Source organism: Vigna unguiculata, chromosome 10 (genome assembly GCF_037176805.1).
Source record: "Vigna unguiculata cultivar grain cowpea cultivar isolate G323 ecotype 2 chromosome 10, ASM3717680v1, whole genome shotgun sequence".
NCBI classification, from domain to species: Eukaryota; Viridiplantae; Streptophyta; class Magnoliopsida; order Fabales; family Fabaceae; genus Vigna; species Vigna unguiculata.
The window spans coordinates 42,876,519-42,892,156 of NC_140801.1; the positions used below are offsets into that span (position 1 = coordinate 42,876,519).

Consider the following 15,638-nt stretch of genomic DNA (forward strand, 5'->3'; position numbering starts at 1 on the left):
CTTCACAACTTCTGTAATACAGCTTCCACTTGAACTATAGTATTCATATTATAACCATTTATTTATGGTATAAATTTATTTGAAAGATGCTTATATGAATATGCACGTTCATATTATATATATATATATATATATATATATATATATATATATATATATATATATATATATATATATATATAGTTTCTCGTACAGATCTACAAACTTTAATAGAACTTCGACCACATGAAATTTATTGGTTACAAATAGAATTTGAACCCATTCCATCCAAACATTATTATTTGATAAATTATTCCATGTGAATGGCAAACCTTAGTTCTTTTATTTGTTTGTTTGATTACTAACAAGGATCTTAAGGAAATATTGTTAAATGTCCCTCGGAACAGAGACATTAAGACCAAACTACTTGTGTTTTAATTTCCAAAGTTGACCTTTTGCATTACTTATACATTATTGGCTATCCTATGTTAGCAAACAATGCAATTAAAATATAGTACACCAATTAAAAATCACTCTCATTTTTCACAATTATATATATTACAGACAATAACTCTCATATAATTAGTTGTCACTTGACACAGTCGTATGATAGATATATATTACACAGGTTTTCTTGCAAGATTTTGTTTAAAACGCAACTATTAATATTTTATGAAGATTAATAAGGAATTCATATTTTATATGTATACATCAAATCGATATTATTTTCTATTATTTATTCCTCATTTATCATGTGTTTTTGATACTTATGAACCTGTTGCTATAAGATATACAAAAATATGTATTTGACCTTACCGACAGAATTTACCTTTTAGTTTTAATTTAATTAAAAAATACTACAGTTCAGTAACTATAATATTTTATTTTAATTATAAATAATTAATTAAACTTGTTAATACTTTAGCTGAATCGACTATTACAATTAGGGATGTCAAAATGGGCCGGGCCCGACGGGCCGGCCCGCCAGCCCGACCAAAAAAGCATGGGCCGGGTCAAAAAATTCAGCCCGCCAACCCGAAACAGCCCGGCCCGTCAAGCCCGATAACCCGTCGGGCCAGCCCGCGGGCCAAAACGGGCCAGCCCGCGGGCCGTATGCCTTAATTAAAAAGCACGTGCAGAGGTGTGTGTTTAATTTTGGTGCTCTGCTCTCTCTGCCAGATTTCCCATTCCCCTCCATTTTCCTTTCTCTCTCGCGACCATACCTATCCCATTTCTCCTCCACCCAAGATGCTGGCCAAGAACACGAACGAAGGCAGTGCAGCCCATTCATCACTTCGCGTCTCTCTTCCACCGTGACCTCCACCACTTCGCGTCTCTCCTCCACCGTGACATCCACCACGTTGCTGGCCAGGAACATGAAGGGAGTGCAGCAGCAAGAGAACGCAGTGCAGGGAGAACACAGAGCCACCATCGAACTCCGATTCGCGGACGATTCCGACAGCCACGACCACCGCGAAGACAGGTTTTCGCGTTCTAGTTCCCTTTTTTTCGATTTGTAACCTAAATTTCTAATTTTTGTAACCCTAAAATTCGTTTCCCATAATTGGGGGTTATGGTCTATATCTGGTTGTTGTTGTTGCAATTTGCCCTTCTTTGGATTTGACCCATTCTATGAATCGTAATTGTTGGTGTGGTGTTGCTTCAATTTTCCCCCAACCCCAATTTCAATTTCGTTGCTGTCGTTAATGGCGCAATTGGATTGTTTGTTCATGTTTGTGTAGTAAAATGCTGTTAGATTCATTTTCAAATTGAGATGTTTTTGTTATGTTATTAAGATGTATGTTGTTGGGTTGCCGTATAATGACATTGTGTTGCTGTTTTCAACTCCTAATGTTGATGTTTAATGTTTAATGTATAAGTACTGTTAGTAATGAACTTGTATGTATTGTCCCTTACATGTTTTTGTTTCTAAATCTTGCGTAGTGATCAATAAATATTAAGTTGTGTACTGTCCTATGTATGTTTCTGAATCTTGCCTACTGATGATCAATAAAGAAGTCTTGCCACTGTGATAAAATAACTATTGCCATTTTCTTGCAGTCAATCTGTCCATTTTCTTGCATTATCCAAAAAGGGTTTGTATTGATGCTACAGCAGTGACCTTCATGACTTGTAGAGAGCAAAACATCATTTATATGTGTTTTTAATATTTTCATTTTCTTGTTTAATAAATCCTTGTTGTTGTATTCTTCATTGAAGGAGAATTTTTTTTGGTAATATAACATTGGGACAATGTTCAGCAAACTAAAATTGGAATGAAACAAATTGAAATTTGATTTTGGACCACAAATTAAACATATGGAAAAAAACATGCGGGCCAGCCCGTTAACCCGCCAGCCCGCCAGCCCGCGGGCCGGGTCCAAAAATCTAACCCGTTTCACTCTATCGGGCCAGCCCGGCCCGACCCGTAAAAGGCGGGCCAAAATCGGGCCGGGTCAAAACGGGCCGGGTTGGCCCGTTTTGACATCCCTAATTACAATTAACTAGTTTAGTTTAACTTTTTACAATCAGATTACACTTTATAATTCATATTATACTTTGTATTTTATTCCATCTTCTTTATAATTTATAATATATAATAATTTGTAACCAAACTTCGGAGTCAAGTTAAGAATGAAAGTGTCTACATACAAAGTATGAATATATATATATATATATATATATATATATATATATATATATATATATATATATATATATATAAAATAGGCTTCTTTCTGATTGAAACACGTATGCTAATAAATTTTTAAATTCATTTTAGAGTTTATGATCTCTTTTGTTGAAAATCAATTTTTTAGTGAGGAAAAAGAATGAAAGACTTTTAATTCCATATAAACAAATGTTTATAATCTTCTTAAAGGATTTACATGTGTTGTAAAAATAAAGATACTATCTATTATATAAAGGATAAAATAAAGAAGTCTCATTTGATTATATATTATATAAACGGTGTATATATACCTTTATTTTTCACGATATGAATTAGTTTGTGTCCTTGTTAGCAATAATAAAATACAACAAATATAGCATAAGAGAATACTTACTCACAATATCATGAAAATAGACTACACTATTCATAAGTATACCTTTCCATATTCTTATTTATGCTATTTTAAGTACTAATTTTGCAATTTATTTTTTAAATAAAAATATTAATAAAAATGAATCAATAAATAGTTCATAAATTATTTTTTCAATTTAAAATAACATGAGAATAAAAATTATAAATACTTAAAAAAAATCCTGCAATACATTTTTAAAAAATTAAAAAAATAAATTTTTCAGAAAAACAGTTGAGAATTCTACTTACAAGAAATGACTCGTACATTTAAAATTAGTAGAAAAATTATTGCAAAATTTAAATTTGCATTTGTCGTGTTTTAAATGGACTTGTTTCCAATGAAATTTTTGAAGAATTTTTTAACATGAAAATTTGTTGCAGGTATTTTTCATAAAGAATATCGTAGAAAATTTCTTGTAAATTTTCAAATTTTATAATAATTAATTACCGAATGAATTACTTATTAATTAAAATTCCTCAAAAATTATTATATATATATATATATATATATATATATATACTACACAGTTTTTATATTTTAATTTTTTAATTATTTGGTTTGTAATACATTCGTATCTCTAAGATATTTTTCATCTTATCAAAATCTTTATGTAATTATGTTCAAATGATTATGTCAATTAAATATTTTTTATGTTTCTCATTGGAATATTTTTACTTTTTTTAATATTTCTATTTATTGTATATATTTTTTTCATATGAGAACGCTTAACACTCTTAATTTCATTTACTAGGTAATATAAAAAAATTATCTTCTTGATTCTATTATTATTATTATTATTCACTTTGTTTCATTTGAAGAACTCTTTTTGTTTCGTTAAAACAATTTTCGTTATCTCTAACTATGGACTAGGTTGATATTTGATTTTTTTTTTTAGATCTATAAGGTATTTATCTTATCATACCTTTAATTATATATTTGTTTTCCTTTATGCAATTTCATTCGATGGTCTCAAACTCTCAAATTGTTTCTAAGATACACAATTATCATTATTTTGATATTTTTATTTGTTGTTTATTTTTATAATGTAGAATACTATTTTGATATTTATATGTAATTATTTTTATTTTATAACTCATTATCATTCTTGTAATTTTATTAATATAATTGTATAAATAAATTTATTTACTATAATATATTAATTTAATGTATTTGTCATTGTCGCAAATAAAATTGCAATGGAATGACAAACCAAAAATAAATTTTGGAAAAACAGTTTGAAGTCGCCATCCTAATTTATTATGGAAAACTACGAAAAAATTGAAAAATATAAGACAATTCCTTTAATTAAATGTGCAAAAATATATATGTCGTCTTCAAAAAATTTAACTTCCCAAAAAATAAGAAATTATTGTTCAAAAGGAAACAAAAAGATATATTTTTTTATTTATTTTTGGGTTCGACAAGAATGTACTTCGTTCTTACGTATTTCCATTCAAAATGAAATCGAAGATCATGGACCAAATAGTTCTAAATAGAAACCTATTTGGAAATAAACTTTTTTTTAGTCAACCCTACAAGGATTGACCATGTTCACATGTATCTCAATTTACAAAGGAGAATCATGATCATGTAGTTCTAAATAAAAAAAAAATATTTTAAAAAAAATTAATTTTTATTTGGTGAATTCGAGAAGGATTGATGTCGCTAGTATGTATTTCCATTCATATTAGAAAATCAATCAAGTAGTTCTTAAAGAAACCTTTTGAGAAATTTTTATTTGGTTGTTTATAAATTTAACTCTTTTATGAGTTTTGGGTATTTTGAATTATTTTAAAATGAATGTTATGCGACGCAAGTGACCGGACAGACACAACGAGTAAACAAGAAAAACTATTTTTTATTTTTAGTTCTTTATATATATTTTAGAAAAAAATTGAAAATAAGTGCTACGCGACGTAAGTGACCGAACAAACACTAAAAGAAATGAAAAAAAAAATAATGATTTTTAAAATAAAATATTTATGAATAGTAGAAATAGTGTCCTTAAAAGAAAATGCCAAAATTAGTTGTAAAATAAAAAAATGTGTTCAATATTAAAACAAAATATAATGAGAAATAAGAATGCATAAATCAAAATATAAACAATGACATACCTTCCAAACTTTTCAATTCCTCTTCTTCCCTAACAATGTCACTCTATCTTATCCTACATTACAACTACCTCTTCTTCTTTTTTTTGCCTCCTTCTATAAGTCTATTTTTTTTCCAAAGGAGGTAAAAAGAAAGTGTGAGTGTGTGAGTGGTGATGGGAAATAAAGAGAGGAGTGTAGAGAAGTAATTTTTGATCCCCTCTCATATGATAAAATGTGTATTTATATTCACACATTGCAATACCAATGTAATGTTAGTCTTAATTATAATGAAGAATATAAGGAAGAAATTGGTGATCACAGTAACACATCATAAAGAGTGGGAGGTGAGGATATCTATAAAACCTTTAGATCGTCGGTTGGACTGATGAGGAGGGATGTGATAATTAAAACTAAATTGGACTTTTCCTTCTACTTTTTTTATTATTTTCTCTTCATTCTTATTTTATTATTTTTTTGTGTTTTATTTTATTTTGTTATGTTTTGTGCTAAAATCAAAGTTTGAAAATCTCCAAAGAAGACTTATTTCACTTTTTTTATTTGCTATTGAAAACATATTTTTCTTATTTTTTCGAAAATAAATTTATTTACTTAGATGAAATTGGCCGTTAACTACCATGAATAATTTTTTTCACCATCCAACATATATGAAAGTTTAAAAGATGAAATATCTATGTTAAAATTTTATTATTTATTAGTTTAATCTTTGTTCTTTATGTCATTTTGATCAACTAATGTATTTATAACTTTTATTAGTTTATCAAAGATTCCATTAGAATTTTGAAAAGTGAAGTAAACAAATATTTAACATATTTTTTTTTTTATTTTGAATATTTATTTTCCTTTTATATTTCTTTAAAAATATTTTCTAATTTTATGAACTAGATTTAATTAATGTTTGCAAATTTAATAAATGTTTTGGTTTTCATAGAATTTTATTTGGTAGTCTAATTTGAAATGTATACAATTATAATTTTTTTAAAATATTTTATATTGAAGAAACAATTCTTTTTTTAATATTGAATATTTGATAATATTATGTTTTATTTACTGTAATTTTTTTTTATTTTATAAAACTTAATTAATTGAAAAAAATAGACGAGTACCTGTATAACGGATACCCAGACGGATATGGATACGGGTACAGGGCGAATATTTATCCAGCGGGTAGGGTACGGAGGAGCTACTACGCGTACCCTACCCACCCCGTTGACATCTCTACTCATGTGTACCAATCATTTTATTTCATTACAAGAAAATCTTTCATTAACCACCGATTTCACTGATAAAATTTTTTTAGTTACTATAATGATCAATTTGAATACCAATTTATACAATAAAAGATTATTGGTTACTAAGAGTCACTATTATGAATAATAAATCATAATTGGTCACTAAATTAGTCACTAATTAATTACAAACTAATTTATACAAACTAATTTCTTTGGTAGAAAAAACCTTGGTAGTTAATGTTCAGTGACCAATTTTATTTGGTAGTCAAAATCTTAGTAGCTAAATTTTAGAAACCAATTTAAAAATTAATTACAATTTTTTATTCATAAAAGTGACTATTTTAGTAACCAATAATTTTTTATTCTCTAATTTGGTATCTAAATTAGTCGTTATAGTGACTAACAATTTTTTGTCACTAAAATTTGTTGTTAATAATTGATTTTCATGTAGTGTTATCATTTTTTGTTAATATGTTTTTCTTTCTATTTGTGTTGATACTGTTTTTATTTTATTTATTATGCTTAGAAATGTGTTTGTTTTGCCTAGTATTGTTAAGGTTTAGGATTCTAGTTGAAAAACAATAATTTGTTTTAAATTTATTTATTAATGATTAGTCTCAAAATAAACTTTTAATATTTATGAAAAAATTAAGACTTTAGAAAGAGAAAGAGACTTGAGAGTTTAAGAAACTACAAATCTACGATCGAGTTTACTTTCTTGAAAATCATAACTAAGTTTTATTTGTTTTAACTCATTTTTTATATACTTACTTTTAGTAGCTTTTTATATACATTATAATTTTTTATTTCATAATATATATATATATATATATATATATATATATATATATATATATATATATGTTAACTAATAGAAAATTCAAATAAAGCTATTCAAAAATCCATAAGAAGAGATAATTTGAGGCTTTAATTACATCACAGAAATGAACTATGAATAAATTTATAAAAATATATAAGAAAATGGGTGCTATTTGAATGAAAAGATAATAACAATATAGATATAAGTGAAAACAATAATAAAGAGAGTAGGTAATGATAAAGATAAATTTGATTCTCAAACTTATGATAATGATTTAAAATACATACAAAATGTTAAATGAAATTAATTTTAACAATTTAATGAATATTTTTGTATAAGTTCAAAAATGGTCTCATTCTTAAGTTTGTTTAGGTCTCTCAAACCTTTGAACCGTTACAATAAAACACATATGATAGTAATATTTATTATTTATTGTTTATCTTATTTAAAACATTGTGCTGCTGATTTGATATATATATATATATATATATATATATATATATATATATATATATGTATATATATATATATATATATATATATATATAATATGATAATAAGTAAGCATTTGTTTGTACATTTTTTTTCTATCGTGCTCTAAAATACGAAGCTAGGTTAGAAAAATTCGGCTGACGATGCAACCATGCATGTGCTTCTTGAAGTCATTGCCTCAAAAAGTTTATATTACTTATAAGAACAGCTGTTTATCATGTGTCCACGTTTACACAAAGGTACGACAAAATTTTGGTAAGATTATGAATAAAAAAAAAAGTTAAGCACATGATTATCATGATTTTGAAATAAATAAACAAAAGTACTACTAAGAAGTATGGCCTAAAACAAACATGCTAACAAAAGCATAATTCAGAAAAGAAAACGTGTTTAAAGAAATGATTATAAAAAATAATAAAATCTTCAACGCTGTATAAATAATTATTTTATCATCAAAATGTTTTAAAATTGGGAATCATTAAAATATTCATAAATTTTCCATTGTTATAGCTGGAATAAACCATACTGATTTTAATGCACAAGTAATAAAATATATATTTCTTATTAGTTATTTATTAAAAATTTATTATAGAAATTATTTGTAAATTTTGTTATAAATAATAACTTGTAAGAAATTGCTATAAATCTTTTTCTAAAATATTTTGCACAAACACTATTAGACTTTATCATATTTTATGAGAATTTTCTAAAAATTTGATATATAATTTGACAACTAATTTTTTAGTAGATAGTTATTTTTTATAAGATTATAAAATTTGCATATATTTCTTGCAATTTTTTTTTTAAATTTTTTTATACAAAATATTTTATAAAAAAATTGGTTGTAATTTCGTGCAAATTATTTTTCATAAAATAATCGTAAATATTTTTTAAAAAATATTTTCAAAACAAAATTGACGGGAAACGTATGTTTTTAGTAGTGAAAACATTTTTCATGGACAATTTTATAGAAAATACTTATAAATTTTATAATTTTGTAAGAAATGATTATTCATACACTACAAGAATAAGCTGAATTACCCACGGATAATTATCTACAGAAAAAAGTTAGTCTGTAAATAGCTATTACATACGGAATTTCCCACTGATTTTAATAATATTAATAAAAAAATAAAAAAATAGGAAAGCTTGACCCATAATAAAGTTATCTACGAGAATAGGGATAATGGGAAATAAAATCCATGGATAAGACTAATTAATCCATGGATAAAATAATCCTAAAAAAAATAAATTAAAAACAAAAAAAATTAATATTGTTCTGCCAAAATCTATTGAACGTTCCAAATTTCATAAAATTTCTATTCAAACCTATTGCCTCCACAAATGTCTTGAAACCTAGCTCCCACTCTCCCAAAATCTCTAAATCTTCCAAAATTTTTGACAATGAACCCTAAATCTACGGAAAATGGGAGAATCTTGAATGGGGAGAACTAAGTTTTTTTTTCCGCTGTGCACAAGTGTTGCTGCGTGATTCTTTTGTCACAACAAAGCAGAAGAAAGAAGGGTCCTTCTCACATAAGTGCTACGTCTCTTTTCCCTATTTGGTTTTTCACAGGTGGGTGAATGATTTTTTGTTTTAGTTGTAAAGGATTGAAATATTTTATGTTTTAGGTATAAAGGAAGATTCTTGGTTTGAAAACTTTGATACTCCTTTGTAATTAGCAGGTGAAAGGGTGGGAGAAGCAAAAGTTTTTATTGAGGTGAAAGTCGTTGATGCTGCTAAAGTAAAAGCTGTTTGCAGGTTCGATTGCAAATCTTGGATGAATGAATAATATATTAGAATAGATATTTGAGATATGCACACGAGTTTTATACAAAACCAACTTTCATGGCACATTCCAAGGCTATTATCAGACGGAACAACCATTCAAAATTGGTTCAAAGTGATGTTGACCTTTCATGAACCTTTTGTTCATTTATATGATGTTTTTCTATTTACTTCATTGATATATGTTAGGTTATGTAACAACTTTTGACTTGACAGAAGTTGAATAAGGTTTGAATTAGTTATATTCATGGGTCCACTTATTCATTGTGATTGGTTAGGCTATATGTGCCAATCCCACTACGGAAACAAAATACTCTAGTGAGATCCAAGTCTATGAGTTCCACCAATCTAATTGTGGTAAACATCTCTCAAGTATCAAAAGATGCTTGCATGCTTCAGAAACTGCATAATCCATCCTAGGCTTAGCAAGATCAAAAAGATAAAAGCGATGATAGTTTGGTTCTATTTTCATTGGCTCTTGCTCCTCTAATCCAAGCCACAAGGAAACAGTAGTAAAGAATGCCAATAAGGATTGAATAAAGGGTTAGCCTTTGGATATTGTTGGGAGGAAAGGCTGTTGAAACTAACAAGATTCTGGTGCCATATTCAAATACGGGACTGGCCCAACTGCCAACCTCAGTTTAGTGCCAAAATGCTAACCTGACTACTCTTGTGGAGTGGCGTGCAATGATGTGTTGCCGTGTGAAACCAACATATGCAACACATGTTGCTGTTGAAGTTAGAAAGTGGGAGTAACATTTCTGAGGGTGGAAATGGTGGGTGTGCCTCTGATGTGGAAGTTGTGTTTGGATATGGATGGTCTGTGATTGTCTGGTTATATTAGAATTGTTCAACAAAGCCATGTTGACTTGCTATATATTACTGCATATGGAATGCATTAAAAAACTTGATATCTATTTCTGCTATATATTAGTGCAGATACAGTTGATGACGTACGTGGTACGGTGATGTGGAATCCTAGTGCATTAATACTTTTTCTCTTCCAAAGTTTGCAAAGTGTTTCTTTATTTTTTTTCCTTTTTGTTGCTATGTGCTGATATGTGTTGTCCGTCATTAAAGTTAAAGTGAAATAAAGAGAACAAAAGGCTGCATAAAGATAAAAAGTGGCTGGTGTTGCATCACATATACTAAGTGTGTAGTAGTCTTTCTATGTTTCATTACAGCATTACAATTTACATGTTTCAGGACTATGAATTAGATGGTATTGTCGAACCAAAGTAGAGTTTGAGAGGACAACCAAATATTGGGATCTTTTCGAAAAGGTATTTATGTGATTTAAGATTTCTGAAATTGTATAGGTAATGGTGATATGGGAAAACAGGTCATTTCTTTGGTTTTTTTTGGTACATATTCTTTTCCCAGTACTATTATTTTACGGTTTTTTTCCCTTCTAGGCAAATCAGCATGGTTTATTACGAATATGGGCAAGATTTTTGAAAATTACAGAAATAGGCAAAACGTTCTGGGGGAGAACGTTTTCGTTATGAAGAAATCGTGTAGCCCCCGGACGTTATTCGATCTGATTTTGTCAACGAGCGAAATCGCGTGGGGGGTGGACGACATTTAAAGGAAATCGTGTGGGGGGGGAACGACATTGAAAGGAAATCGTTGGGGGGAGCACGTTTTTAGATGAAATCGTGGGGGGGAATACGTTTTTAGTTGAGTAATCGATTACCCCATGCTGTAATCGATTACTGCATGTGTTGCAGTTTTCTGGGTGTAATGTAATCGATTACAGACGGAGTGTAATCGATTACATGGTTAATGCATTTTGTTCGAGTGAATTGTAATCGATTACAATGGTATTGTAATCGATTACAGTACAAATTTTGAAAAACAAAGTTGTTAAATTAGAATTGGATACATAGGCGAGCATAATAATTTGTTCTCATTTGATAAAGTTTTGTTGGTCCATAAAAGAATAAAGTATTTGAACTTGTAGTTGATGAAGGCATAAGAAATATTAATGTTCATAGAAAATTGTCTTAGTTTTGACATTGTAGAAAGAAGAAAAAAACATTGAAAATTAAATTAATTGAAATAAAAAATGTACAACTTATTGGTGAAATGGACATTGTCCCCTATGATGACCCTCAGTGCGACAATAAGAGCATTTTTTTGGCTTATCCGTAACGGGTTGATCCATTTCGTTATGGATCCTAGTCCTTGGAGGTCGTTCGGAAGCCTTACGCCTAGTTTGGGGGTCTGGATTGAAATTAGGACCTGTATATGTTGACCAATAGTCCTCATTTCGCAGGGGGTGGAATTGGACTTGATAAGCCTTATTTATGTTATCAAGGGTGTAAACTGGATCGATAAAATTTGAAAGTGGCATGTGACCAAAAGAACAAATAGCTATGACGTGCTGACAGGGTAATCGACTAGCTTGGAAGTGACCACAATCACACCACCAATCGTTTAATCTGACAGTGAATGAGATTGGTTTTGGCCGATAGTAATGGGGGCTCGATATCTCTTGCACCTCGAATTCTGAATTATCTCGATCGTAGCGTTGAACATGACAATATGCAGATTTATGTTGATTTTGTTGGAGCAAGGTTGTGACATCTTCTGGATATTGATGTCCAGCTCTTAACATAGAGTCTGCCTTTAAGCCGCGTTCAACAAACCAAGCATTTATGTTTTGAAATGTAATTTTCAAAAGTGCACAGATAGGTAATGAGCGAGCCCCCTTTAGCACAGAGTTCATGCACTCCGCCAAGTTTGTTGTCATGTGCGTGTACCTGCGCCCCCCATCATAAGCCTGAGACCACTTATGTAAGGGGATTTTATCAATCCAAGCTACTGCTTGTGGGAATTGGGACCTCATAGCTGAAAGTTTTGCTTGCACGATAGGTTGTTTCACTTCATAAGCTGTGAAAAAGAAATATAAAATGAAATGAAAAAGTATTATGTATAGGAAATATTTTGTGCATCTGGAATTTAAAGTTAGGAAAACGTCTTACCCAAGTTAATGAATTGTTTCTTGAGATCGGCATTTTTGAAGCGGTTGTTGAAGTTGGAACCCAGATGACGTATGCAGTAGACAAAGTGAAGATTGTCTGATTCCCAGTCAACTTCTTTTGATCGTAGGGCTGACAAAATTCCCTTGCCTCTATCAGTAATTAGGCAGAGATTTGGCTGAGGAGTTACATGCTCTCGCAGTAGTTGAAAAAACCAAATCAATGCCTCCTTTGTCTCACCTTCTACTATTGCAAATGCCAAAGGAAATATGTTTCTATTTCCATCCTGAGCAATTGCAGTTAGCAAGGTGGCATGATATCTGCCTGTTAAAAAGGTTCCATCCACTTGAACAACAGGTTTACAATACTTAAAACCTTCAATGCAAGGTCCAAATGCCCAGAAGCAACGTTCCATAATGTATGTGGAACTTCCATCCTCAGCATCAATATTAACTGGAGGACCGGAAAGTTGAAAAATTGTCCCAGGATTGGTTTGTTGGGCAGCTAGTAACCATCTGGGAACTTCATTATAAGATTGGTCCCAATCACCATACTCCATTGTTATTGCTTTCTCCTTCGCAATCCATGCTCTTCTATATGTGACTGTGTATCCGTAACGACTTTTGATGTTAGCGACCAAGCTTTTGATGCGAATGCTTGGATTTGTGCGGACCAAATGAAAAACAATGGAAGCAATTTGGGTCGAATCTAGGTTGCAGTGATCTTGTGACATTAATGTAGAGAAACACGTATGTGTACCATCAATGGACTTGATTTCCCAATGATGTCGGATTTTACTATAACTGGCCCTCAGACGCCATTGACATCCATTGTTGTAATGGATGCATCGTGCAACATAAAGATGCGGTTTTGATTCTACCACATTGAAGCTGTATCCATTAGTGATGTGATAATGTTTGATGGCAGACACCGTTGCTTCTTTAGAATCAAATTGCATGCCTTCTTATAGTTGAACTTCCCCATAGGGATTGTAATCCATAGGAGGAATTGGGACAATTTCTTGATTGTCTGCATTGTCTTCCTCAAAATCATCGGAAGTAAAGTCTTCGACAATGTCTGGAATGATAGGTTCGTCATCAATTGGATTAGGCGAAGAAGATCCTCCATAATTCCAGGAACTCATTATGAACAGGTTGGTATGGAAGGTTACACTCGAATTTTTTAGATCAAAAAATAGATAAGAAAATTTCAGATGTGAAGCTTGTATGCAGAGAACTTTTGATAAGAGAAACAATGGTAGCGTGGTAGAATATATACGCGTTTTAGTGACTACAATGAATTGGAGTGGGTTGGTGTGCAAAAGGAGGGGTTAGGGGGTGTGAAAAGTAAAAAAAATTAATTTTGTAAGAAAACGTGCACCCCCCACACGTTTTCTACTAGAAAACGTGCCCCCCACACGTTTTCTAGTTTAAAAACGTGCCCCCTCCATACGTTTTCTATTCAGAAAACGTGGACCCCCAGCACGTTTTCTTCTTACATTTTTTCGATTCCGCGTGATTCCTGGACTGCACCTGCCATCATACTATTACAAATTCACGCTTCTGTGGTCAAATTAAATCACGCTTCTGCACATTACTATTGAAAATAATGCATCCTTTTTTGTTGTACATTATAGTATTCACAATAATGGTTTGATTGGAAATGTCTCTGCCACCTGCAAATATGAGAAATAGTATGAGATTCTCTGAAAAAGTGATTATTATTGAAGAGAAGGTTTGAGTGGCAAACATAGGGAGCCATGTGGTGGTGTGCATGGAGGTATAGGAAAATAGGGTCCTATTTTTTAGACAGGTGGTGGAGTACGTGAGAGAGAGAAAAATGAGAAGTAAGGCATGTGAGTGAATAGTGTGGTGAAGTAGTTTAAGTATCCATATGAGGTGCAACATTCACATCACTGAATACTTCATTGGCTTCCCGTAGTTGTTGGATTTGCAGCATAGAAAAATTTATTTGTCCTCCGTTAACCTAACAGGTTTGGTAAATTTTATGATAATTTGTTTTTTGTTTGTTTTGTTAGTGATTAAGTTCAAATGATATTCTGTTAATATTTTCATAAACTTTTATGTAGTTTATTATGGCTCAGAACAACAACCTCCCAGCAAACTTGTCCGTGTTGCGTCATCAAGACGATCACATCACCAACCACATTTGGGAAGGAAACGAGAGGGTCCTCCGACCACGACGCCATTCTATCTGGATACTAAAACATACAGATCTTATTGACCCTAGGGTTAGAATGGTAATTGATGCAGCTGGTTTTGGTCACGTTCTGAAAGTGAGTAATATGGAGATTAACCACTTAATGGTAACAGCATTATGTGAAAGGTGGAGGACTGAAACTCACACCTTCCACATGCCACTCGGAGAAACAACTGTTACCCTGGAAGATGTTTCACTACAACTGGGGATGCCAATTGATGGTGAACCTGTCACCGGTGGAACTTCAGCAAACCTACTACAACTGTGTCAAGATTTATTGGGGGATATTCCTCCCGAAAATATGTTTACAGGGAACCGAATAAAGCTATCATGGCTAAATAACAGATTCTGAGAATTACCGGATGACGCAACACTGGCTACAGTTGGACAGTATGCACGAGCACACATCCTCATTTTGATTGGCAGCATGTTGATGCCGGATACATCAGCCAGTCTCGTGCATTTTATGTTCTTGCCCTTGTTAACAAATTTGGAGCATATTTCAAATTTTAGTTGGGGTTCCGCAGTATTGGCATGCCTCTATCGTGCACTGGATCACAGCACAAAATTCCATCAAGACAACATTGGTGGATGCATGTTATTGCTCCAGTGTTGGGCATGGGAGAGATTTACATGCATCTCTCCAGAAATACAAGCAGTCACGGAGGACGAGATTGTGGCTGGGCTTGCGTTTCCCTTAAGTGTGAGATGGTGTCGGCAAACACGTTCTGTGTTCCATGACCAAACAACTGTGGTTGGCTTCTGGAAAAAATTTGATCAAATTCAACCAAAGCAGGTTCATTATCAATCCATGCTTTAGTATTTTGTTCCTTGAAATTCCCTTAGTTTTATCTTTTCAAATTATTAACACTAATTTTTGCAGTTTTTATGGACACCATATCGACAGCCACATGTTAATCGCATGATA

At 31.2% G+C, this 15,638-nt stretch overlaps 1 protein-coding gene and 1 long non-coding RNA gene across 2 annotated transcripts; one reads left to right on the forward strand and one right to left on the reverse strand.

Moving 5' to 3' along the window:
- Positions 1 to 978: 978 nt before the first annotated feature.
- LOC146883249 (uncharacterized) lies at positions 979 to 2,250 on the forward strand. Its single transcript, XR_014985316.1, has 2 exons — positions 979 to 1,462; positions 2,041 to 2,250. It is a non-coding gene; the product is annotated as an uncharacterized LOC146883249 (long non-coding RNA).
- A 9,333-nt stretch (positions 2,251 to 11,583) lies between these two features.
- On the reverse strand, positions 11,584 to 13,448 carry LOC114165204 (uncharacterized). Its single transcript, XM_085667490.1, has 2 exons — positions 12,494 to 13,448; positions 11,584 to 12,401 (listed from the first exon to the last, which is right to left on the reverse strand). Exons 1-2 carry the CDS (start codon positions 13,446 to 13,448, stop codon positions 11,584 to 11,586), a joined length of 1,773 nt encoding a protein of 590 aa, XP_085523616.1.
- Between the last annotated feature and the right edge of the window lie 2,190 nt (positions 13,449 to 15,638).